Genomic DNA, 24,687 nt, shown 5'->3' with positions numbered 1-24,687 from the left:
ACTTGGGAGGGGCAGGCAGGATGGTGTGGTAGTTGTAGTGCTGCTGTTGCTGGTTGAGGATCTGCAGCTGCAGGAAGAGCTGCTGCTGTTGGAGGAGCTTCGCGTAGGACGAGTCCATCTGGGGAGGACGCTCTTTGTCTGCTTTCTGGTCGGGAGGGATGTACTGGTGGTACTTCAACTTCTTCACCTGAGCCCCAGGGGACCAAAAAGTTAAGACAGGACTCCAGTCTTTTTTGCAGGACATTTATCTTGCTGTGTCTTGGTCTACAGAAGTTACTGCTTTCAAAAACCACTCTGGCAATTTGGAAAACTGTACGTGCATTTAGTGAATCTGGGTGGAAGGATCAACAGTAACAACATAACTATAGCCAAATAACAGTAACACTTCCAGTTTTGAAAAAGAAAGTATGTAATCTGGTGTATTGAGGATATTGTGGTTAGAGAAAATTGCCTCTCTTTCATTTCTACAATGGATTTCTCCAAATGAAAAGGCACTGACTCTTGAGAAAAGCCCTGGGAGAGGTGACTCCAAAACCACAGGTTGTTGGTTAATTCTGACAGACAAAACATGAACTGTTAAAAATGAAAAAATCAAACGAAGAGCGCGCTGACCTTGGGTTTGCTGTCCTTTGGTTTCTTAGGTCTCTGTGGAGGGCGGTCTGAACTCGTCTTAGCCTGAGACTGATGAGAGAAAGCGTGAGAAATGGGGTCGGGGAGCAGGAAATAAGGAAATGAAGAAGAGAGACAGGGTTAGCCAGCTATAGCTGCTCCACAAACCGAGATTAAGGTCAGATTTATTCATAAGTCATCATATCTGCAGGATGCTCATCTCGAAACAGGGAAATACTTCAGGGCTTCGTGTTTGTGAAAAGATAGGAAAATAACCAAAACGATATTTCCTCACCTTGACCTGTCCAGTGGAAGGGCGGGAGTTTACTGAGGTCAGCATCATCCCATTTGTGATTTTTGGGAATGGGGAAGAGTCTGACCCATTCACCTGGGGAGGAGGAGGTGGTGGTGGAGGTGCAGGAGGAGGGGACTGTGTAATGAACTGAGAAGATATTACTCTGGTTAATTTCACGGTAAAATCGCATTTGAATTTTGTTTGGTTGATTCAGTTCTCTCTCCACTTTAAATGATTTGATTTAAATGACATCCTGCGTTGGTACCTGTCTGGGAGACATGTCTCCATTCTGGCTGTGCACGTCAGACGGGGACAGCTGAGGGACGGCACTAAGAGGAGAGTCATGATTGGTTGGCTGATCTGGGGACAGAGCATCACTGCTGTCTTCGTCTAAAGACGAGCTCTCTCCCCCGGCTCCCTTCGGAGAATCTGTGACAGATCGCAGATATTTTCAGATTAAAAGAAACACTGTCACTGTGGCCTGTAATGGACATCTGTGGCCAGTGAAACGGTGAACACGCCTCCTGAATTTGGGAATTTGTGTGAGTGCAAGACAGTCGAACACAGTGACGACTGTTTAATGGATTGCTTAACAGTGATGACTAAGTTTAGAGAAGTTATACAACACTGTTTCAAAACAGGACTATGTGCAAATGTAGCTGTTGTGTCATTTCTGTAACACAGTTAGTCAAAGGCTGTGCTGTGTAGTTTTTCACATCCATATCACATCTGCTAGGATGATGAAACCTGTATTTAGTGTGCGTGTGCACACTAACCCTGAATAGACACTATTACAAGAGTGTGTAGATACCTAGATGTTGTAATTACAAGGCTAAAGGTGTGTTCCGACTGAACGGAAGTCAGATTTTAGAGGCGGTGCAACTGCACACAAAGAGAGGTATAAGAGCAGCTCAGTAACAGAGGTGAACATGTTTTAACTTGACTCCTGAAATTTTCCCTGAGCTAATTGGCTCCAGAAAAATTCAGCAAGCATCCATGCTAGGGCAAATTGAAGATATGTGTTTTGGGCTAACTGGGGCTGTTTAATTAATCGAAATGCAATTCGAACATCAAACATAAATATGATGCCAATAAAGTGCAATATCCAAATCACAAGCAGCTATGACACATAACAGTAAAAATGTGACAAAATAGCCTCATGACAAAGTACTGTAATGCTGCAGAGGATGCAAAGGATTTTGTTACATCATCATGAATCTAACAGTTTTTTCAAAATGAAAATTTGAATGCAAATATGATACTTTTCGATCGTAACATTTCCATTGAAATAATCTTGCAGCTTTACTCCAAAAGCACCTTCAAGAGTCCAGTGTTTTATTTACAGTCTCCATGAAATCCTGCAGGTGTGTATGTGAATGTCATACAAGTGCATCTGTGTGTGTAGTTACCCAGTGGGGAGTGCACAGGGATGCTGACGGACAGGATGTTCTTGTGCACCAGTTCGATGGGACCCGGTCTGTGGGAGATCTTGTCGTTGAGGTCATCGGCCAGTCGCGCTCTCTTCAGCTGCAGTTGCTTGGCCTGCAGGGACGGCTCTGCCGACGTTTCTGCCGTGGACACAACAGGTGACATAGCATGCATGCAAATTTATTCATCGAGTGATTCAATTTAATCTACAGCTCAAACAAGATAGCACCAGGTACATGCTCTGTGTGCAAAAGATCTGTGAAAACAGGGAGTTTAATTTCTGATGATCACTAATACAGAGTTTTAGGGCCCTTTAGAGCTGACGCTCAATTTAGTTCCAAACAAACACAACAGCAGCTACTGGTTTAAAATTCACATTAATTAAGGGACAGCATCAAGTTCAGCTGCCATACACTGACAGACCAACATGCCACTTCATGACTGACCGTGGGAAGAGCCTCATTTCAATGTCATGAGGCTGTCAGTGTGTTCATTGTCATTTTCAACTGTGTCAAATTATAAGAATTTAGTTGAACCAAGACGTAGACCGTAACCTTATCACATGGAACTGGTTCCGTTTTGTTTACTGTATACTTCCTTTTTTAATCAAGTGTCATGTATTTCAGGAAACTTGAGCAGCTCATTGTTAACTTTTAATATCACTAAGGAAGATCTCACGAGTCTTAAAGTGCAGTTCTGCTTTTAGGTAAAAACTCACCCTCCAGAATATGCATCCTGACCAGCTCTGAGCGTTCAGGACGACTCCGGATCTTCCTCTTCAGATAGTCCTCGGTCTGGGGAAACACAGAATGGGGGCGGAAGAGATGTAAGAAAAGAGGATCATGAGCCAAAGGCCAAGAAACATAAAGAGTGTAGAGAACTTAATGGACATCTGTTACCCTTGTAGACTGCATATCTTCTTAGGCACTGTAGTTTTTCAGCACCATACTAATCAGAGATCACTTTTAACAGTGCGTCCCATAGTGCGACATTTTATATTAGTTTCATTTTTCTTTTCTTGTTTGTGTAGCAGAGACAGTTGTTGTTGCTAATGCTAACTATGCTACGACTAAAAGCATTCACCATAGATTAAATTGGCTGCATAGTGAAAAATGAGAAGTAGATCTGAACTTCAGTTATTAAAACAACTTGCTAATCATGCTGTGCAACCCGAGTGGTTTGTGCAGCTCCTTCTCTGAGGAGCACTACTGTCTGACTGGCACCTACAGTTCGATTTGTTATTTCCTGTAAGCATGTAAGTGCCTGTCCTGACAGCAAAATTCAATTTCATAAAGTGCTTTGTAATCTATGTCGTTTCAACAGACTGTAAAGATGTTGCCCCATGTAGCTTCAACAAAGCAAGTCCACAGAGAGAGGAGGAAAACCGCCGTATTGTGAGATGCTCACCCTTGCTCGCTCAAGACTCCTCCGCTGTTCGTGAAAGGCTGCCGGGCTCTTCAGTGCTGCAGGGAGAGATGGATGGAGGCGGGAAAAGAAAAATGGAGAGAGAGATGGATGAAAATGTGGCTCACACAGGCTCTCATCGGAGCTGTGATGCTCCCTTCAGCAACTAACAATGTGAGAACAGAATTGGCTACAGAGGAAGACAAGACTCAAAGCAGAAGTAGCTGCAGGACGAGAAGGTCAGTAGGAGTGCTGTTCTGACCGCACAGCTCAGGAGGCTGATGGGCTGCTGCAGCGTGCTGTGTGTGCACCAATAAAGCAACATTTGTCTGCAGCGCAAGCCAGCAGAGATATCACTAAAAAACTGCAACTGCGGGCGATTTCTTTGGCCTGTTAGTGCACTGTTCATCTCCCAGTCATGTTATCATCAAAGCAGCTGCAGGAAGTGTTGTAGCCAATGGTGATGGTAGCTTAGCTTAGTTTAGTTCACACAAAATTGAACCATTGAGTCATTTTCTACTCAGCCTCGTACTGATTCAAAGTCTGCAGAAGTTTTGTGATGCAAAAAACGTTTCTTGAGCTTTACAACAAAAAAGCGCTGAAGCGTTCTACTTCAGTTGATAAGGAGAATGCTTCCACGTTGTTTTGTTGTAAAGCTCAAGAAACGTTTTGTGGATTATAAACTTGACATGACTTTTCTTTGGGATGATGGTGAGTAGATAATGACAGCATTATCATTTTTGGGTGAACTTCTTTTTTTCAAGGAGCAAATATGCAGACCAACCTAATGGAAATGCATGACTATAACCAAGACATTCCTAAAAACCTTTACTCAGCAGCTTCATGAGCCTAATTGTAACCATACGGCCTCCCTTGGTCACAATATTCCATACAGTTTTTCCATGTATTCATTCTCTTCGTTTGAACTGAGAACATAAGTTAGTTTGAAGCTACATGCTGACCTTTGTTGCCTCTTATTTTATTAATAGTCAATGTCAGACACAAAAACAGGCACTTGTTGTCTCAAACCTCAAACATAGCTGTCATCTGACGTAATGAAACCTTTTCCGGTTGGCAAATACACTTCACCAATAATTAAATGTTTATTTTAAAGAGGAACTACAACAGATGTCAACTGATAGAAAACATATTTGCTAAGGTTTGGAGACAGCGGATTGTCGGAACTATTTCAGGGCAACTGTCTGTGTTACAGTAAGTCTGAGAGATGGACAGCAGCTAGAGTCTGAGAGACATCAATTCTTCATGACCAGTAGTCTGGAATGGATTGTTAAAAGGATAGAGGAGAGTGCGGACTGATGAAACATCTACGTCCATCACTGTACTCAACATTTACTGTGTGTAATGTACCCAGTGAATGTCTATGTGGTATGTATGTGTGAGTGGAAACAGGCATTTATTTTTAGCCAGCCATTTACAGCCTAAAACCTGTAAAATCTACAAATATCATTTGGAATTTTATGATAAAAGTTTAATTTCAGATTATTTAGACTAATTCCAAGACAATTTAAAGAAACTGCTCAACAGATTTGTTCCTGTCCAGGTCAATATGTAACGCAGTTTGGTACAGTCAAGGAATTGGGCCAAGAGCACAAGCACAACAAGTTATCAATCTAACATCATTATTAACCAAACACCAAAACCAAATGAAGAATTCCAAAAATGTTTTGAATTGGACTTGAACACTAAGAGCAGCAACGCTTACAATCTTTAACATTTTAATTCCAAATGACAAGGTGAGACTTGCCCACACAGATGTACAAAGAGGTTCCCTCTATTTTGGGAAGGATATTGGGAAGACAGCGGCAGTTGTAATGATGCAACACAGCAATCATCTGATTGGTCAAGAGCTGGCAAAATCACTTGTATGCGAGTGTGGACATTCTGGCCACAGCGGGGCGTCAGCTGTATGTGTGCCACGGATGACTGGCTGGGGGTGGAGGGAGACATTGCTCATGACACAATCCCACGATGTTTAAAGCTGACATACAAACCAGTTGTGATAAGACCAACAGCCAAAATGACTACAAAACAGACGGCGTCACTAACACACCCTCATACTGAAGAACTTGTGAACATTCTTTCTCAAGAAAGAAAGGTTTGACTGATAACATCTAATGAAAGCTTATCTAATACTGTGACGTATAACTGTCAGTTTGTCAATAAATTGTAGCACTTCCACTTTCAATCGAATACTCAGAAACTATCTCCTGTCAAGTCTTTCTGTTGGTATGTTAATGCAACCTATCTCACAGTGCAGCTCTAACTGACATTTTATTCTGTTTCATCATGCGCATTAAATTATGAGTTACATAAATGTCCGCAGAGCTGGCCTTCACGACTGCAAAATTGATCATTACATCATAGCTGTGCAATTAGCAGGAACAATATACAATAATATATAGCAGAAACAATACAATATACGATAGTGAAATGACATAGGTAATTGTCACAGTAGAGTCAGAGACAACAGAATACAACAGAATCCAAAGAACAGGTAACTGGCCACGATTCTCAAAAAGATCTACTGAGTCAACAACTTCACACAGCTTCTTCAACATGCTCTTATGTATATACTGCTGGTTGCACCAATTAAAACGTAGCATAACAAGGCATAAATGACAACTTAAATCTTACACCTAGCCCTGAGTATGGTATGTGAAAAGTCCATCGTAAAATAGTGACTGGCATTGGAGGGTGCGAAGGAGTGGGTTACTGGGTTTTTCTTGCTTTACGCTCTGACATAGCCAAAGCCCAGTAATAGTACACAAACTAATTAACCTGATGTTAACATTATGGGACTAGCAAAGCACCACACTCAACTCAATTTGACGCTAACTTTTTAGTGTTGGCAAGCAAAAATATACATTTAGACAACTTTTAACAATTAACAACTACTCATTTACAACAGTTTGCTATCATGTGGCAGTCAGTGTAATTTTTAAGTAAACTAGCCAAGTAAAACCTATGTGTGGAAAACACTGCAATGTCAGCTTCTTTGCGCCTCTTTGCGTTCACAGGTAAGTGGACATGGAAGATAACACAGTAATCATCGCAGCATTGAGAATAGTGCTTTTTACTTATCAGCAACAGGAAGTGAAAATGCCACTTAAGGAATTTTGGAGAAGTTATGAAAAACTCTATACTATACCCCTGTGGAGCAACAATACATCAACACAGCTAATCTGATTTGAACACGTTATTCTCACCAAAACATGAGGCAGAACTTGCACATAGCCAAAGAAATTTGACATAACACCATCCAAACTCCACTAGCCTGACGCAGATGGTTCAGAATTTCAGAGGCTGATTAGGATATTTTGGTTCAGTGTTTTACTGTCAAGCAGTCAAAGTTATCGGCACTAGCTCAGACATGCTATGAGTTTTTGGTGAATGACATCACATGTGTGCTGTGTTAAATCATGACTGACCTCAAAACACAGGAGCATTGTTATTGTACAAAGATTCACTTGTCCAGCAACTTGTCCTGCCTCATATTTACATGGTCGATATGGACACAGCGCAACTACAGAAGGTGGGAGGACAAAGTGCCTTGCTCAAGAACACCTAGACAGTGGGAGGGTGGAAAGTTACTCATACACACCATAACCAAGGTGACAAAACCAGGGTGACGATTTGACACCAGAGCAGAAACTGACCCTTCATCAGTTCCCAGAAATCACCGTCTCCTTTACAGCTATACAGCATGGCTGTAAGGACATTATCATTAAGAATATTTTACCACTAACATTATGCAATCACAATTTTGAAACTGTATATAAAACAGTTTGATCAACATTTTGCTTTTATCCCTGTGATACGTTTCCAGCTGGAGTCTATAAATGACGATGCTCCCTCCTTGCTCGTTCAGCAGTTCATTTGAGCTTTACTGTCCAATAATTCAACAGGGGCCTTGACAGCTAAATAGCCTTTGCAATACCTCTCTGTCTCAAAATAAGAGCTCCTGTATTTGGGTAAAACATCACCTTGGGAGCTTCTTTCACAATCTTTCATGAATCTCTTATGAAGCCATGCCCCTTGACCTTTCATTTCTCTTTGTATCTTGACTGAGGAGAATCTTGGAAGTGATGTGCATGCTGGAACATGCTGATCCAAATTCAACAGTCTGGCTTGAAGCCTGTTGCATGAGGAGGACACGGCAAGATTTACTGTAACTACTTAATGGACTTCAGGAGTGTAGTGTAGTCTTTCATGCCTAAACTGTATTTTTTAATGCAATCTAAATCAGTGCATTTTCAGTTGACCCTCTTATTTATGCAGGGCTGCATATTACAACTAACCAACAACTGTGGTAGTTTATAACTGTAGCTGTAAAATGGTCCCACTTTTAAGGACAAAACACCATTTTTCCCACCTTTTCATTTTGAGCAGTTGCATCTTCCTCTCTTTAGACTCACTTTGAATATTCAGTGTATGCTGGGTCTCTCAATCTGAACTGTCACATATGATGGATCTTTTTCTTCTCTCTGCTACAATGACCTGATCAAAGACTTACTAACTAAAGACTAACTGTAACCTTAAACTTGTATATTGTATGAGACTATATGGTGCGATTAGACATTTTGGAAAGAGCCCGGTACATACTGTCCACAGTAATGTACGACACAGAAACAGAGGAACACTTTAAGAAAAAATATCTCCACCTACTGTGTTGTGCGGAACTCTGAAACAGGAAGTGGATACAGAAGAAGAGGAAGCTGCCCTATTTGATAACACAAAGTGTTGCAAAGCCTCCACAAAATACGACACTTGCAGAGCGCAGACACAGTCATACGATAACACATGCAGATAAGGGCTGACATTTTCAGCAAAAGTCTCCCGTAACCTATCATGTTACAGGAAGTCAAACAGAAGATATAAGTTGCCGACATATCCCGTCATAGTAGATGAGAATTAACAGATATGTAATAAAACAGAGCCCATTTTGCTTCTGAATCAATCGACCACACACATATAGCTCATTGTTAGTGTTATGCGATAACCCCATTCATTTCTGACACGGTCTGACATGCTGTCTGATGCTGTAGTATCAGGAAAGGGTTAATGCGGTGACCTCGGCTCAAAGGCACAGACACACCACCCCAGTCGTTGTCTGTAGTGTGTTTAGAGCAAGTGCATTGCAGGATGTAGATGTAACAATAAAACGTACGTGTAGGAAATAAACCCAGCGTCTAAGTTTGCAGTGAACAGTCTGAATTGAAACAACACGCATCTACTGAGCATCGCAGACTTACGTGGCATGATCCCTTGGCTGACCAGTTCCTCTCGTGTACGTCTCTGCTGGAGTTTGAGCTGAAGGACTGCATGGAGACAGGGGAGGCGGAGGTGAGGGGAGAAAAAAAAGAGGAGAGCAGAGTCAGTGAAGGCCGTTGAGAATAAGAAACTGCAGCGATGGATCTCTGAGCTCCTTGAGCTTCCTTATGGTCTCTTAATGTCCACTGATCAGTACTCCACTGACCATGTTTAGAAAAATAACCCTGCACAGGAACCCAGATGCGTTTGGGCTGACGAAGAGAGGACCCAGTTCATCCTCCCATTTCCCCCTTCTTCTACCAAACTTTTTTTTAAGCGACAGAGGAGGCGGGTATAAGGAGGGCGTGAACAGCTTACTACACACTTCCTGTTTCTGGACTTTTTTTTAAATCTGTGTGGCAAGTGTGCGCATATGTGTGTGAAAAAAAACAGTCAGCATTCATCAAACAATCAGTCAAACAGCCAGGAACAGCAGAAAAGATGAGAGAAACCAGCAGAGGAAGAAACAGAGAATACTTAAGAGTATAGACTGAAACAAAGCTCTTTTTGAGAAAACATAAGGAAAAAAAGAGGCGATTGCGCCGTCATTTCAAAACAGGAAGCACTTGTTACATAATGCAGAGGCCGGGAGAAAGAGTCTCAAGGAACACAGGCCCTAACAAAAGAAGTTGGACCATTTTTGACCTTTCAATATGCACAAAGTTTCAGATGTTGTGCATTGTGCAGCCCAGTTGTTCTCCTCTTGGTACCTTTTAAAGTTAAACTAATTTAGGGACTCAGCCCCTGGGCTGAAAGCTTATTAGCTGCCCTTCTATTCAATTAAATGCTCAATTAGAAATGACATGAAGAATCTAAACAGAATAACGATTTAAACACAGACGGCAGCTGCAGGATTGTGCTAGTGCACTGTTTCTTCATTTACTGCAACACATTGAGAATTTAGGGAAGTGAGCCGGACCCTTCAGTCAACCACACAGACAACTTTCAAAGGCCATGCCAAGAATGAACAGCTACAGAGTTGTCACTGCAGACACTTGTTTGTGGTGTGACATCTTTTCTGAGGTGCATAAGTAACTCATACTTCCACTGTGCTTCTTGGCAACAGCCTGTTTCCATTTAAAACCAAAGATGTGACACACACTTACCACTCGTCTTGGTTTTAAGTTCGATAAAATCTGAGGGAGCCATACGTATGTTATTGTGGCAAATACATTCAGCTCAGCTCCACTGAGCTCAAACTCTTGTTTTATATGTACCAGCTGTCTCTTCTGAAGGAGTAATATGTGTGTGTGTGTGCATGTGTGTGCAACAGAGAGAACACAACACTGAGGCTTCCCAAGCATTTCAGGCCCGGGTTGTGTTTGCCACACAAGCAGCACCTGTTCGTTCCCACTAACAAAAGTGACATCATTGGTGCTCGCAAGCTAGCTAACCAGTTTGCCATGCGTAGCTGCTGCAGTGTAAGCTCTCTGTGAAGACAAACAATCCAGGCCTGGATGAGAAACACTTCGAATTCACGTCAGAGCCTGTGCGGCTAAATGTCACTCCTTGGCTCCTAACCCTCCGTTATATTTACAAGGGTGTACTCTCTACATCTTGAAGGATGATGTTAGCACTAGAGACTCCCCTCTGGAAGCAATAACATGTCAGCTCTCAGTTAGCGACGTAAACACAGAGATATAAACACAGCCAGGCGAGTTCATGTATATGTTGCACGAGAGCAGCAGCTAAGATTAATTTTCCCTCAATGCCAAACAGAAGGGCAAACACTTAGCAGACTCACGTGTTGCCTGAACCTGCACACACAGACACACACTGACCGTGCCGTGGCAGAGTGCAGGATAAGATGCCGAGCCACTTGGCACTTCCGGGGAAGAGGTTTATTCTGGGAAAAAGAATCTTACACTCCATCTCAGCCTCACATCTCCATGCTCCCTCTGCATATTCTTTCAGACAGGACACTCCACTTCACTTATGTATTCTCTCCTGCACTCTCTTTACCATCACTTTATCAACCAAGTGAACTGGTAAGTACAGACATCAGCATGTAGCAGGACTTCATGATAGCATCACCATAAAATCCATTTTTTCTGTGTGTGGAAAGAGAAATGTAGGAAGTCTCACAGTGACACATCACACATGGTGATGAAGGTGTCAACTGTGAAAAGCTGCAGTGGTGTTGAAACTGTGGGCTGATGTGGGGCGACCAATATCACGCAGCAATGACAACACAAGTATATAGAAATACATGTATAGCAGTAAATATTGAGGCCTAAAGCTGTTTGTATAATCAGCTGTGAAAAATGTACAATACAGTTTCCAAAGAGTGGTGTTCTCAAATTGCTTCTTTTGTTCAACCAACAGTCCAAATGTCAAAGTTTCTTCACGTACATGCGCCAAATCCTCAAATTTAAGAACCCGGAACAAGCAGAGTTTTGACATTTCTGGTTTAGAAATGATTATTATTACTATTACAATTTTTTAAATAGTTGGTAATTCAGTTTCTCTTAATTGACTAACCAGTATATCTACTACCTGTTGCAGCTTTACTGCACCAAATCACAGAAAACAAATTATCTGCTGAATTTCAGGGCTTTTATATCAAATCGTATCTCTTGGATTGAGCGAGGGCGTCTCATCAACCTCTGATCCAGCTGTCTAAACTAGGGTGCACTGATAATCAAGATTCTGTTACTACACGACCTATTTCTAAAATGTTTTCAGAAACATATTTTAGCAAGCTGTTTAGCTGCATTTTAGAGAGTTCAGAACAGGAAGTAACCACCATATTGTTCCGGTACCGTTAACTGGGCAGTGCTCATCAAATATGAACCACATTCCTGTCCACTTTTTTTCTTTTACTGCATACCGTTTAGCTGTAATACAAAACTTTTTGCTACCACTCAGCCACCATACTATTTCCTGTCTCAAAACGGAGCTAAAACAAAGCACCACCCAACTCTCACATCACCCATCAGTGGGGGTATCCGTTTGTCTAGTCAGGCGAAGTGCAAGGTGGTTGTTAGTTTTCTACCGCTTGGGCAAAATGGAATACCGCTATTTTGTCTGGTCAACGTTTGTCTTTCTACTGTATAGACAGCCCAGTTTTAGGCAAGGACAGTTTGACTTCTGACAGATAAACCGAATATCTTGGCCATGCCTATGTATACTGGCAACTGATGTTTTAATGTGTTTTTTTATGTTTGCAGGCAGGAGAATCATCGCAGTGGCAACATTGCGGATGGATGAAATAAAGACCATTACTCCAAGTAATGCTGAACTGTATCCACAATAACTAACTCATCAGTCTAAAAATGATAGAAAATGCATCTAAAACGGTTTACACAGATGTACAGTAAACTATGTGTCAAATGATGAACATGCACACATTAAGAATATAGATATGTTTGAGGCCTAGAGAGAAGTATAATATACTGACCAGCTCCATGTAAACATGGGTAAGATAAATAGGTTATTGCAGTGCGTGTAAACATGTGCTCTGATTTTGCCTTAGTATAACTTCTCACAGTAATGTTTCATGTGTACATGTAAACACACTCAGTGATAATGTTGATGATTTGTTAATCCTTAAGATAAATGTATGAAACATTAAATATGACAATGGCTTAATCTAAATCAGGTTTGAGGGGCATTTTGGTTAATTTAAGAAATGGATGAAAAGGCAGGGCAGTTTTTTTGGGATACTAGGCCACAGCCAAAACTGGCCTCCGCAGTCATAAAAAGTTATGGCGAAGGAACACAGAGGGAGAGAGATAGAAAGGCAGACAGCAGATGCGACTTCATTTACAGCTTTTAGATGAAGCAGAGGAAACAGTGGTGAACAACAGCCTGCTGGTTTAAACAAAGACACTTGAGCCTGTGATGTTTAAGTCACAGGATGGCTAGTTTCAGCCACGTTTATGACCTACTAGCTACAGATTCACAGTGAAAGTCACAGCTTCAGTTTCAGAATCACAACCGCACACTTTCATTTCTTAACTAAAATGTTTGTGTGCGAATTGAAGGGCTACATTTGCCAAGTTACGTTTGAGTAAATGAGTAATTGTAAATATAGAAATAAAATGTCACAAACATTTACAAATGCCCATCAGAACTGATTGGAACCCAAAGTAATGTCAAAAGTAAGATGTTTTTGTTATGTAACAAAGAAAAGCTAACAAATTGTGCCATTGCTAAGACAGGACCAGCAGCCCTTTAATATTTCTAACCCGATAACCAACTTTCATGATTTTCAACCGCAACTGATCAAATTTCTGTCGAGTCAATCAAGTAATCATCTCTGATAAGTTTAGCATTTCAACACAGCTGTCTTGCAGCTACAAACTGCAGCTCACTACACAGCAAAAAACTTATGTGCTATTTTGAATAGTGTGACTCGTTGTAAGTTTATAGTAGTAAGACATGGCAGGTGGGGAATTCTGTCAGCGTACACTGACACAAGACCCTTGACAAAGTAAAAGTAGTGGGGAAAGAGGGATCCGGGGGTTGGGTTTAAGGTTAGAGAGGGAGGGGGTCAGCAAGGTAGAGCCAAGCTCTTGGCAGCCAACTAGGCTAATCCTGCTATGCTCATGTGTCGTTAGATCTGATTAAACCTGTCTGAGTTCGTCACTGTCCCAAAAGACCCCAAGGCTTGGCACAGCTACGCCTACACAAACTGACCATAGCAACATGCATGAAGGCAGCACGATCCACGCCCACACTGGGTGACCAAGTGGGCACATGAGGACGGAGACAAGACATGATCGCGCCGACACATGCCCAGCTAACAGACGCTCTGCGTGGATGTTGCACTTGGCATTGGTATTGGAAATCAACTTGGACAGCCTCTAAATATTCTCCAGCATGAGCTCATATTTTTTAACGCAGTTTGATTGCATCTGTTCAACAGAGAGATGAACGCAGCACCTGACCACAGCAAATGCTTCACACGTCGGTGAGATCGGAAAGAGGATAGAGGGCAGGAACAATACAAGGTTAAGGCCATTCACTCGCACTGCAGCACTGGGCTGGGAAGCCAGATGACAGCAAGAAGTGTTGCAGTGAATACTAATTGTCTTAAAGTTCAAAAAAGATGAGTCAAATTCCCAAAGCTTTTTGTGGATTTGCGCACTTCCCTTCACACACACACTTTCTCTAGACATGACGTGTGTCTCCACTATAGAATTAAAGGTTAGTAGTGAGCAAAAAGCAGACCTGGAATGACTTTTCAACTGACAGCTGTAGCATCATGAACGCACAGCGAAAGAGTCAGCTGTTGTTACACCACTGTAGAAAAAACTCCACTCACAGTTTTTTAAAGTGTATCGCCCTCGCTTTCCTCTTAATCTCCTCAGTCTTGCTTGAAATGTGTGGTATAGACAAAAGGAAGCTTAATTTAACTCAAACTATTCCAAATTAGGCTGCATCCCCAATACCTGATATCATGTCAACATTAGCAGTCTTGACGTTTTCCTTTATATAGAAAAAGACATTTTTGTAAGCACTGTTTATTTTCCTCTCATTTTGCCAAAAATGTGAAAAGCACGTTTAAATACAAAAATATACTGGGACAGGACGTGTCACACCACATTGAAAACTTCCAACTTCCAATCTGACTTCAAATAAAGTTGCGTTTTTTTAAGAGTGGGTCTCATTTTGTTTGTTGTTGTGCATGCAGAGGATGCGATACCTGTTCCTGCTAATAGTCTATGGTAAAATAGTAATAGTTGTATACGAAACCACTGACCTACAGGTGGCAGTAAAAATGCAGCAAAGTGCCATCAAAAGCGGGTGAGGAGAAGACTGTTTTGCACGTAAATAACATTTTAAACAGTTGCTTTCTAATGTTTTATGAGAAAGAAAATGTATTTTACAGGTTTTCTTATGCCTGTGGCAAACATCCAATGAGATCTGGTGACTGACACTGACTGTAAACATTGATTCGTTTGTTTACAAGAAAACTCCACAGGGCACATTTAAGATTGTAGTAATAAGTCGTATTACTTTAACACCACACATTCAGCCATTCACAACTGCAGTTGACCATGATTCCTTAATTTTGAATGATGGTAAAATCTACTCTTTTAAATATCTTTATCAGAGAGAACATATATCCACGTAGCATACCTTCCTACACAGGCCAGTGAAGCAAAGCGCTTATCTTTAGCAAAACACCATAAACCATTTATGCTGTATGAAGCCATGAAGTACTGATATGAACCAGACAGGCACATAAACACAAATCATATCAGATATCTTGTGTCTCTACTGACTGTGCAGCTCCAGAAATCGCCCACCTTCTTTCAGGCTGTGATAGACATGTCTGTCATGATCCATCGTCAGTCCTGCCTTCTCCATGTCTTCTCCCATTGGAGGAGAGCCCGGTGGGGAGGGTTCAAAGGAGAGGCAATGGTTGGTGTCCAGCATTATCATTCAGAATGGAGATCAATTACTTGATAAACATTGAACTCCTCGTTCAAAAGCAGCCCTCCTCACAAGACCCAAATGTTGGCAAGTTTAGCTGAAGAGGGGAGGAAAGAAGAGTCCTCGATGTGTCAAAACTGCACCAGCTGTCCCTTCAATTAGCTGTCCTCTCTTTCCAAGGGAAGGACATGAATATCAAATGTTTCAAAAGACTCCCATACAAGTCCAAGAGAATCTCCTTCTAAACGAAAGCGTGTTGGGGAAAGCACTGCTACTGCCTCGCCTCTTCTCTCCAAGTGCCTCTCTCTTCTGTATCAGAGTAATCGATTGGTCTGTCTCAGCTTCTCTCTCTCTCTCTCTTCTTCCTCCAGATCTCTCCTTCCCTTGCAGTGGCTGTCGGCGAGTCACGACAGCGCCGCTCCGCTCTGCAAAAGATTCCCAGAGAGACGAAGAGAGGGGGAGAAAATCCACAGGGCCGGTCGTGGATGAAAAGAACAAGAGAGCCGAGGGGAGACAACTGAAAAGAGGCCAGCGGCGGAGGAAGAGAGGACAGCAGTGAGCTCGCCAGAGAGAGCGCCCAGAGAGACTGCTCTGGTTGCAGCTCCTCCTGAATCTCTCTCACACACACACACACACACACACACACACACACACACACACACACACACACACACACACACACACACACACAAGCAGGGAGTGCTGCTGATAAAGTTCTCCTGTTCAGCTGTTGCCATTCATTCACTGTTACAGGCTGGTGGGGGGGGGGGGGCCACGTACAAAACCTTCTCTCTATCAAACACACACAGAACAAACTCAGAGCACCTTGGTGAAACAATATGTTATTGAACACCTTCTAGATTTAGACACTCGCTCTCAAGAAAGGTGACTCAGCCGATCTATGAGCAGTTTTTATTGGACGGCAGTAACCGTTTTCAGTGATGACCTCATCTGACAGAATCGACCTTTGTCAGAGATGCTTGGGTAAATCTGATACTCAGATGAATCATACACTTTTAGAGTGATTGATTGATACCCAATCACGACTGCAACTCTGAAACGGTTTGTGAACAGTCTGCCCTTGACGAGAGGCATCTCATTCAGACAAGGACTCAAAGGAATATATTTTGAGGAGGACTGGTGCGAACGGAGAATCAAACATGACGCATCCTAATCCCGTCCACCAAACTGTCTCAGGCTCCTGCAGAATTCTGATGCTTAACGCCGTCCCTGGACGCACCCCTCCCCCTCTCTCCACTCTGTTTTAAATAGCAAGGCCAGCTGGCCATAAGGGGGCTATATTCAGCTTGGTATCACCTATGCGCTTGCAGGGTAAGGTTACTTCCAGGCACACACATCACAGCCTGCAAAAACACAGCAAACTTTCAAGCCACATTTTCTTGTACTAAATCAATGTTTTATGAGGCATTTAGGATGCCACCATACATACTGCACAGAGAGGAGTATTAATAAAACAAGTGAGAGTAAAAATATCAAACATGAAAAGCACACAGAGTGACATCGTTGCTGACCAGTCCACAACACCCCTATCTCAAGGGTGACACACTCATGACTTCAGTGCATATGAAAACACACAGGCGACACCTTGAACAAACGACGGCTGCCATCTACAATAACTGTCTGTTATGAGTCTGTGATTAGAGTCCACCTGCTGTTATGATTCATAGTCTGTGCAGGAAGCACAGGGATGACAACACACACAGGGATTAGGATGTTGCTGTGTGGGCTGAGCCAATCTCAGCAACTCACACTCACACACCATGAACTGACAAACAGCATGCCAAACATGTTGTTTTATTTAAATCTTCATGGTTCGAAATCCTGGTTTGTTACTTTCACGTCATTTTTCCTGCAACTGCATTTCACCTACTATGATTTTGTATTTCTGTCTGTGGATGTGTTTTGATAATTGTCATTGTTACTTTGACCGATGGGATAAAGCAGAAGTTTGCAGGGCAGGTTTTATGGTCTTGGGGCTTGGTGGCCATAGTGTGTGGGAAGGACGGTTATGTTCTTTCCCATGACCTGACCACACCTGAAATAGTAGCTTTGGACACTTAAGGAAACAGTAGTCTGAGTATCAAGGAAACTGTTGATGTAACTAAAAGCATACAGCCATGCTAGTAGCACTGTAAAGGCTACATGTAGGCCCTGCAGTGCTTTAAGCTTAATGCTAAGGCTAGCATGGCAACATGACAGGTAAAATGTTTACCATGTTTACCATATTAGCTTTGCATGTTAGCTTGTTAGCAAAGACAAAGTGCAGCTGAAGCTGATGGGAATGTCATTGTTTTTTCCTATTTGGGTTTAAGTATTTTGTCATAAATCAAAAAGTGGTCTAATCAAGATTTTGACTTCAAGCAATGTTATGTAGAAATTGGCATTTTCCGAGTGTAACACCACTGACGTAATGTAAGTGCTAACCACAAATAAAACTCATCACATCATAATAATGTTATGTCCTTAATCTTCTATCTAGAAATAAACAAGTATGTAATACTGTGAGCCTTCCCTCTCATTGAAGTTGCATTGGAGTGGCTGTGACAGAGACACCATGCAAGACACCGTACCATCAAAATAATTTTTGAGCTGTTATTTTAAGGTAAAAAAAGACTTACATAGTGTTACTTTAACGGTGGCACCACATAAAAAGTGAAGGGAAGACCAACAAAATACTATAATTTCTCCCGAGGAGAGAATGAATGTTTCCCAAAATTCATGGCAATTGACATCAATCAAAACCAGAGACAGTGGTGCTAGAAAAAAAAGTCAGCCAAAGTCATCTGAAAAAATATAAAGCACCATAGACATCTGTAAACTTCATGGCAGTCTATTTAAAAGTTGTAGTGTTTGAGTCTGAACCAAAGTGGTGGACAAACTCACTAACAACCCTAGAGACATGCCGCTATCATGTCTAAAAACAGCATAAAGTCTAAGAAGTTTCAAGTATGATGGGCCTGTTTCCCACTATGTTTGCCAATGTTTAAATGTATATCAGCACTACTTGTACATGACGCTCTGGCATCTGTGTTCAGTATTCCAGTCACATCCACTGCATTGGGACCTGATGTTAACCTTTAGTAATAGAAATGATCTATCATGGCTCTGGCTTCAGGAACATTCCAGTGAAACTATTTGGCCTTGGACATCCTTATCTCGGCCTTTCTTTATTCGTCACTGAAAAACATTTCTGGGAATCAACCAAAAGAAAATCCCTGCTGTTTGTGCAGGCAGACAGGATATAATTACTGTATGAAGGTCTTGCCGAAATAGCAACTGTGAGACTTCCTGTGGATGTGTAAATGAATGGAAAACCCCCCCAACAGCTTTCAGTCGGTCATCATAACCTGGACCACTGAGGGCATATACAGCATAAGCAGCGATTTCTTATAAAATGGCACCATGTTTAACTTTTTGTCCACTACTTGCTGTGGCATCTTAAACATCAGAGCAACACTTAAATAGCCTAAACCAATAGAATACAGCATGACTTCCACATCATGCTCTTTTTTTAATCTACAAAATGGTTAAGGGAATGAAGTGTCTTCAGTCCAAATATTTGCATTTTCTATCCTGGTGACTGAACATCTTGACCTTCTTAGCAGAGAGTTTATGTCATTCAGACACGACCTGCCCAAAACAATTATCCCACCACATTCCATTTACCTTCCCACAACAATTAGCAGTTTCCGTAAATCACCAACTAACAAGACCAGGCAAGCCGGACTCAGGTCAACCACAAGGGAAGATTCTCAAAAATTAAACCATTTGAGCAAGAATTTCCATCCTTAGTTGACTCTTGATCTCAACAACATGCCTCTAAGACCCTTCTACTCATGTTTATAAATGTCGGTGTTTGAAAAAACAAACAAAAAAAATGCTTTCTGATGTCACTGTTCAGTTGAAAGTACTTTTTTAACCATTTTCTCTCCTCCACTTGCTGTTTGTGCAGTGCTAGAGCAGAATGGTCTAAACAGTGAGCAACTGCAATGGACGAGATAGAGAATTATGTGCTTTTCCTGTGTGTACCTTTACATGAGTTGAATATTCACTCATTACTGACCAAAATGTGTTAGTGGCACGGTGTCTGATTTGTCAGGTATCTTAAGTTTGCATCAGATGCTAGGTTGGCATTTCAGGCATGTGTACTTGTTTTTGATCAGACATTTTATCATCTAAATGAGGAAACTTAACTTGAGATTATGTTTCATTCAGGCAATGTTAAGTCGTTAACACTGATGCATAGAGAAGTTTGGCCGTTTCTGTTCAATAAAAATATTCACAAACTAGGATGTTAGAAAAGGCCATCTTTTATTATCTTTCCAGACGCTTGAGTAATATTTTGGTGCTATACTTCGCGGTGCTCCTCATTGGTATTCTCCCAGGATTCTGTGATTTTTTTTTCTGGTGACGTTCCAGTCACAATCAAGTTTACCAATGAGACAGACAGATACAGAATGCACCAAACAGACGAACCAAACCAACCCCCAACCTGCCCAGAAAACAAACCAGGCCATGCGCCAGTCTACCACAGGTCAGACCAGCCATTAACATTCCAGCAGGAAAAACAGAAGGTGTTTTTTTCCTTTTACTTCCTGGTCGCTCCCCCATCCCACCCACACTGCTGTGGAATTTACCAGCACTGTCTGCATTAGGCTGTGACTCAACACTGACATCAGGCCTAGGGTTTCTTAGTTTGATCCACAAAGAGAACCAGCCTGAGGAATGTAGTCAATGATATCTGAACCAAGATGTTCACACTGGTAGCTGCATGGCAGCCATGTGTGTAATCATAAAGAAAGGATGTGGAATCTGGCACAAAACCCTAATGTAAATATTGGTGTAGCAAGGCTGCACTTAATCACTTACTGTACTGTACTCATTCTCTGTTTGTTCTGAAGGAGGTAAACTCACCGCCAGAAGCTAGTAAGCGAACTCTGCCTGTGTTTGCGGATGAAGCATTTATACAAGTGCTTCTGGGATATCAGAGGCATGATCCCTAGCTGACCTAGTGCTGCACTTCAACTTGGTTCCCAAGAGGAATCATGTTTTATTCTAAGACTTGAAAGGAAGTTCTGTTGTGCTGTGTACAGATTTATTGACGAATGCATCATCAATGCATCATGAGAAAAATGTACAATGGACAAAAAAGGGGAAACAAAGTTGGAGTGCTCATATGAAAACTCCAATGTCTTAAATTGACATAAAACTAATTTCATTCTTACTCACTCTCTGTTGTATTATCAATATTATTTGGTCAAAAATATTGTAGTCCGTCAGTTTGTCAAACAGTCTTAACATTTATGGTGCTTTTGAGAAGATTTCAAAATATCAAGATCTATATTGTTTATTGTGATATAGCTTAAAATATTGTAGTATCATTTAATAGTCATATCTCTCTGCATCATGCCAATTGGCTAAAAAGGGGGAGTGGCAGAGGTCTATAAGAAAAAGGCGTATAACCTCATGTAAGAATTCACACAACATGACCAAACTTTGTAGAACAACATGCTGACACACCATTTTGCCACATCCCCTCTCAAAATGTATGAACCATTTGTTGTACACTGTTGTGGGTGGCATCACGGAGTTCCCCTTTCATTGCTCTGTCACCCTCTGTTGGTTCATCAGTTCAACAAAAATCTATCCTTGAGTCTACCCTATAACGACTGAATATGGAGGCTGAAATCTGCTACGGAGGTCAAGTGTTAGGTGAGGTTATGTGTGTGACACCTGGATGTCTGTGCGTACCTGACAGCCTCTGTAAGTTTTCGCTTCGTTTACTTAATTTTTATTTTGCTTATTTAAGCTATGAAAGGGTGAGACATAAGGTTTCAATAAGCTAAAAAACAAGCACATCGATACCCACCGAGCCTTCAGCACATGTGCACACCCACATACACAACGCTATAGGAAATTAAAACCATTAAAGCCCAGGTCAATTTTTTGGGTGGCTGAAGAAAAAAAAGGTACTGGGCAAAGTAACAGAGTGCTTTCTAAATGGTCAAAGGTCCTTTGTTGAGTATGCATTGACCCCTCTACCCATCAGCCGTCTCACATCTTGTCAATAAAAAGTAGAGCAGCTGTGGTCTAACTGTGTACTGTTGAAGGAGAGAGAAGCATTTATAAGAGCGCCAGTGTTAAAGAACAAACAGAGGCATAGACCAGCTGGCAGCTGTTAGCATCTGGTAACATGAGCCTTCACTGTAAAGGGAGGGAGGGAGGGATGACTGGAGGAGGGGAGGGGAGGTGAGGTCGCGTTTAGCAAATGGGTTTCAGAGAGGAATACAGGCGGAGAAAGAGACAAGAGGGAAAAACTGAGTACCAGAACCAGTGATGACGGCTTTGTAACAGACTGTTACATAACTGGAACATCTGAAAATAATTTCTAATGTAACGAACCCCCTAACCTCCTGCCCCAGTTACAGGGGGAAACACTGCTTTCTCTTCTCGTTTACGACTGGCTTCCATTTCAGTCCTACAACAACAGACTCCTGAGCAGACTGGCTGCAAAGAAAGGCTGTCGAAGCAAATCAGGAGAGGAAAGAGAAATAAAGACAACAAAGCTGAAGTGAGGGCATGTGTGCCGCATGAGTGTGGGACAGAGAGAATGCTTCTGCCTGATATGAGAAAGTTACTCTCTAATGTATGTGTGTGTTCTTTCTGGTGTTTTCCTTCAAGTTTTATAGGCTTCTCCTTCCTGCCTTCCCCCTTTATACATCTAATAAAAGCCTGGCTGTTAATTTGCTTCAGCAACCAAAAAGACGGTGCTTTTATTAGACACTGACCTTTAACTGGGACACTGGTTTCTATTCTTATTTTTCATTTTAAACAGAAATCCACTTAAACATTACCTCTTTAGACTGGCATACATATCATAGACACTCGTGGTGTTTGCAGATCTGGTTCACTGCTGACAAAAAGTTTTGTCTTTTGCTTTCTGATGCATCTGACCGATAACAAATCCTATCTTGGTGACAGACCACTCTCACAGCAAGCATATGAAGCCTATGTTCTCACCAAGCTAAGAAACAAAGGCACAACACTCGAAACACTTTGTGGAGAGTGTGTGAGGGTGAGAATGAAGAGGTACTGTGACTATGACGAGTCCCTGACGACCATGAACATTTCAGTCTGAGCACAGACAGCTGCGTTCTTCAGTCTGGTCTGACAGTGGGTACACACTGCTGGCAGTGTTCTTGGAATAAGACTAACAAGCTGACAAGACGGGAGTGGAGTTTTCCCTGGAATTTGGTGACACTGTTGATGCAATCTACTGTTGACGCAATCTACTGTTGACAACAAAGTTTCCTGTTTGTGTGAGAGAAAGTCAGCCCAATTCTTACATTTACTTGGACATCAGACCAAACTATTGAGTTTTACTTGTGGCTTTGCCAGATCAGAGAATATTAATGGTTTCCTGAATACATTTCACATATGTCCCAAATAAAGTGTACTTTCAAACAGCTATAACCACATTGCTTCCACCTGATGCTGTCAATAGCTGTGAATTTTCGTCTGCACATGGCTTGGCATCTGAGTCACTCTAGCGACAGAACAAGAGTCCCCGTCAGCTCACAGTGACCTCTGCTACATTCATCAGGAAACGTTAAGTGTGGCACACTGTGTTACAGAAGGTGAGTCACAGGCTAATGGCTGTTCTATTATTCAGAAACGGCAGAGCAATTTGAGTTGCAGATGAGGCAGTGACTAAATTAACCAGAGGATACATGTCTTCTGTTTGTGTGGTTGTTTGTTTAAGACGGGGATGTTCCTAACAACTAATTTCCCTGATGTTTAAAAAGTTAACTGGTTGACTGGTAGTTACTGGTCACCTCATTAGTATTGTAAACATTAAAATTCAATGAACTACATAAACACACTTAAATGTGTACATGAACAAAAACAAGGTTTGACTAACAGAGGACAGCAATGTTTAATCGACTGATCTTGCACGTCTCTAGTTGAAATGTTCCAGCAGCATCAGGTTTGTAACTTCGCAGCAGAAACTTTTAATTCACATATGCATACTTTAAAGTAGAGGTTCTGCAGTGGATAATGTTGGGTTGAGTTGGTTTTTAAGGCAGAGTAGTACAGTATTTATGCCACAAAATCACCCTTTATTAAAAGAAACCTGAACCTTTTCATCACCCCCTTCAAAAACAAGCTGTGGCAGTACAGCTCGTCCTGCCGCACAATGCAGTCCCCCCGTCTAATTAATACTGAGCTCATTTTGATCGCAGCGTGTCTGAACAAGACGATACATGAATTCAAAGTTTTTCTACCCAGCACTGACTATAAATGTGCTGCAGCTGTGCTCTGATCATGCACTACATCATACGCACATTTACGAAAACAGTATTGAGGTGTTTACGGACCTTAAAATGTACGTCTGATATGTGTGGGAAAATGTGCTGCTCGTCGACGCGTGTTTTCAGACTGTCGCAGGCTTCCGCGCCCTCATGTGGTGCATGGTATAAGATCTGCACGCATGTGTGCTTTTGTGCGTCTTTAAAGATCACTTAGCTGCGTGAGTGGGCTTGTACCTGTGGGTGTGCAGTCACCATGCTCCTGTTGCTACGAGCAGACCCACGAAGCTGATAAAGCGCTTTTCTTTAGCTTCAGGCTACAAATCTCAGCGAGTCTCTCTTGCTTCTCATTATCTAACAGGAATTTACTGGATCGCAAATCAAAGATGTGAGTGTGTTCGTGCTTGTTGAAATACCGTGCAGTCAGAACACACTGTGAAAATGGACGGCTACCAAAGCCTGTGAGTGCATGTCCAGGTCCCGACAGTGACATGATATGTGAAGTGTGTGCGTGTGTGTGTGTGTGTGTGTGTGTGTGTGCGTGTGTGAGAGAGAGTCCTGGTGAGTCATGCATAGCCTGTGGGTGTGTGCGTGGTGTGCTGGACACATTTAAGATTTAGACCTCTCACAAAACTTGCTTCAGTTGCATAAATATGTTTGTGCCTGTATGTTTATTAGACTGAAAGCTGTTTACATTCAGCTCGAGACATTTGGTCACCTGCTGTTTGGATTCAGCCTGTTTCATAATGGTACTGGAAAGCTGAGATTTGTCTTGCAGTTTTAATCTTATCCTGTCTAATAATTTTGATGTGTTTTTTTCGTTTTTTGTCATTCATTTAATCAGCTGGTTTTCTTTTTGACTGTACATCATCTACGTATGTGATTGTCTTGGGAATATGGATATTA

At 41.8% G+C, this 24,687-nt stretch overlaps 1 protein-coding gene across 10 annotated transcripts in view; it reads right to left on the bottom strand.

Annotated features, from left to right (window-relative positions):
* mrtfab (myocardin related transcription factor Ab) overlaps nucleotides 1-24,687 on the bottom strand; it is a 44,084-nt gene that overhangs the window by 8,295 nt on the left and 11,102 nt on the right. For 7 of the 10 annotated variants that reach the window (XM_037082295.1, XM_037082297.1, XM_037082298.1 and 4 more), the window contains 8 exons: nucleotides 9,010-9,075; nucleotides 3,740-3,795; nucleotides 3,051-3,126; nucleotides 2,314-2,472; nucleotides 1,170-1,333; nucleotides 905-1,051; nucleotides 613-681; nucleotides 3-187 (listed from right to left, as the gene is read on the bottom strand). In XM_037082295.1, the coding sequence (XP_036938190.1) occupies nucleotides 3-187; nucleotides 613-681; nucleotides 905-1,051; nucleotides 1,170-1,333; nucleotides 2,314-2,472; nucleotides 3,051-3,126; nucleotides 3,740-3,795; nucleotides 9,010-9,075 (922 nt within the window). Of the gene's footprint in view, nucleotides 1-2; nucleotides 188-612; nucleotides 682-904; nucleotides 1,052-1,169; nucleotides 1,334-2,313; nucleotides 2,473-3,050; nucleotides 3,127-3,739; nucleotides 3,796-9,009; nucleotides 9,076-9,233; nucleotides 9,295-15,324; nucleotides 16,022-24,687 lie in introns of those variants that run through there. The other 3 variants (XM_037082299.1, XM_037082305.1, XM_037082304.1) reach the window with 2 other exon arrangements.

This window comes from Acanthopagrus latus, chromosome 20, assembly GCF_904848185.1.
Source record: "Acanthopagrus latus isolate v.2019 chromosome 20, fAcaLat1.1, whole genome shotgun sequence".
NCBI classification, from domain to species: Eukaryota; Metazoa; Chordata; class Actinopteri; order Spariformes; family Sparidae; genus Acanthopagrus; species Acanthopagrus latus.
Note: the sequence above shows the minus strand (reverse complement) of the source record. Positions and strands in the feature narration are given on the sequence as shown.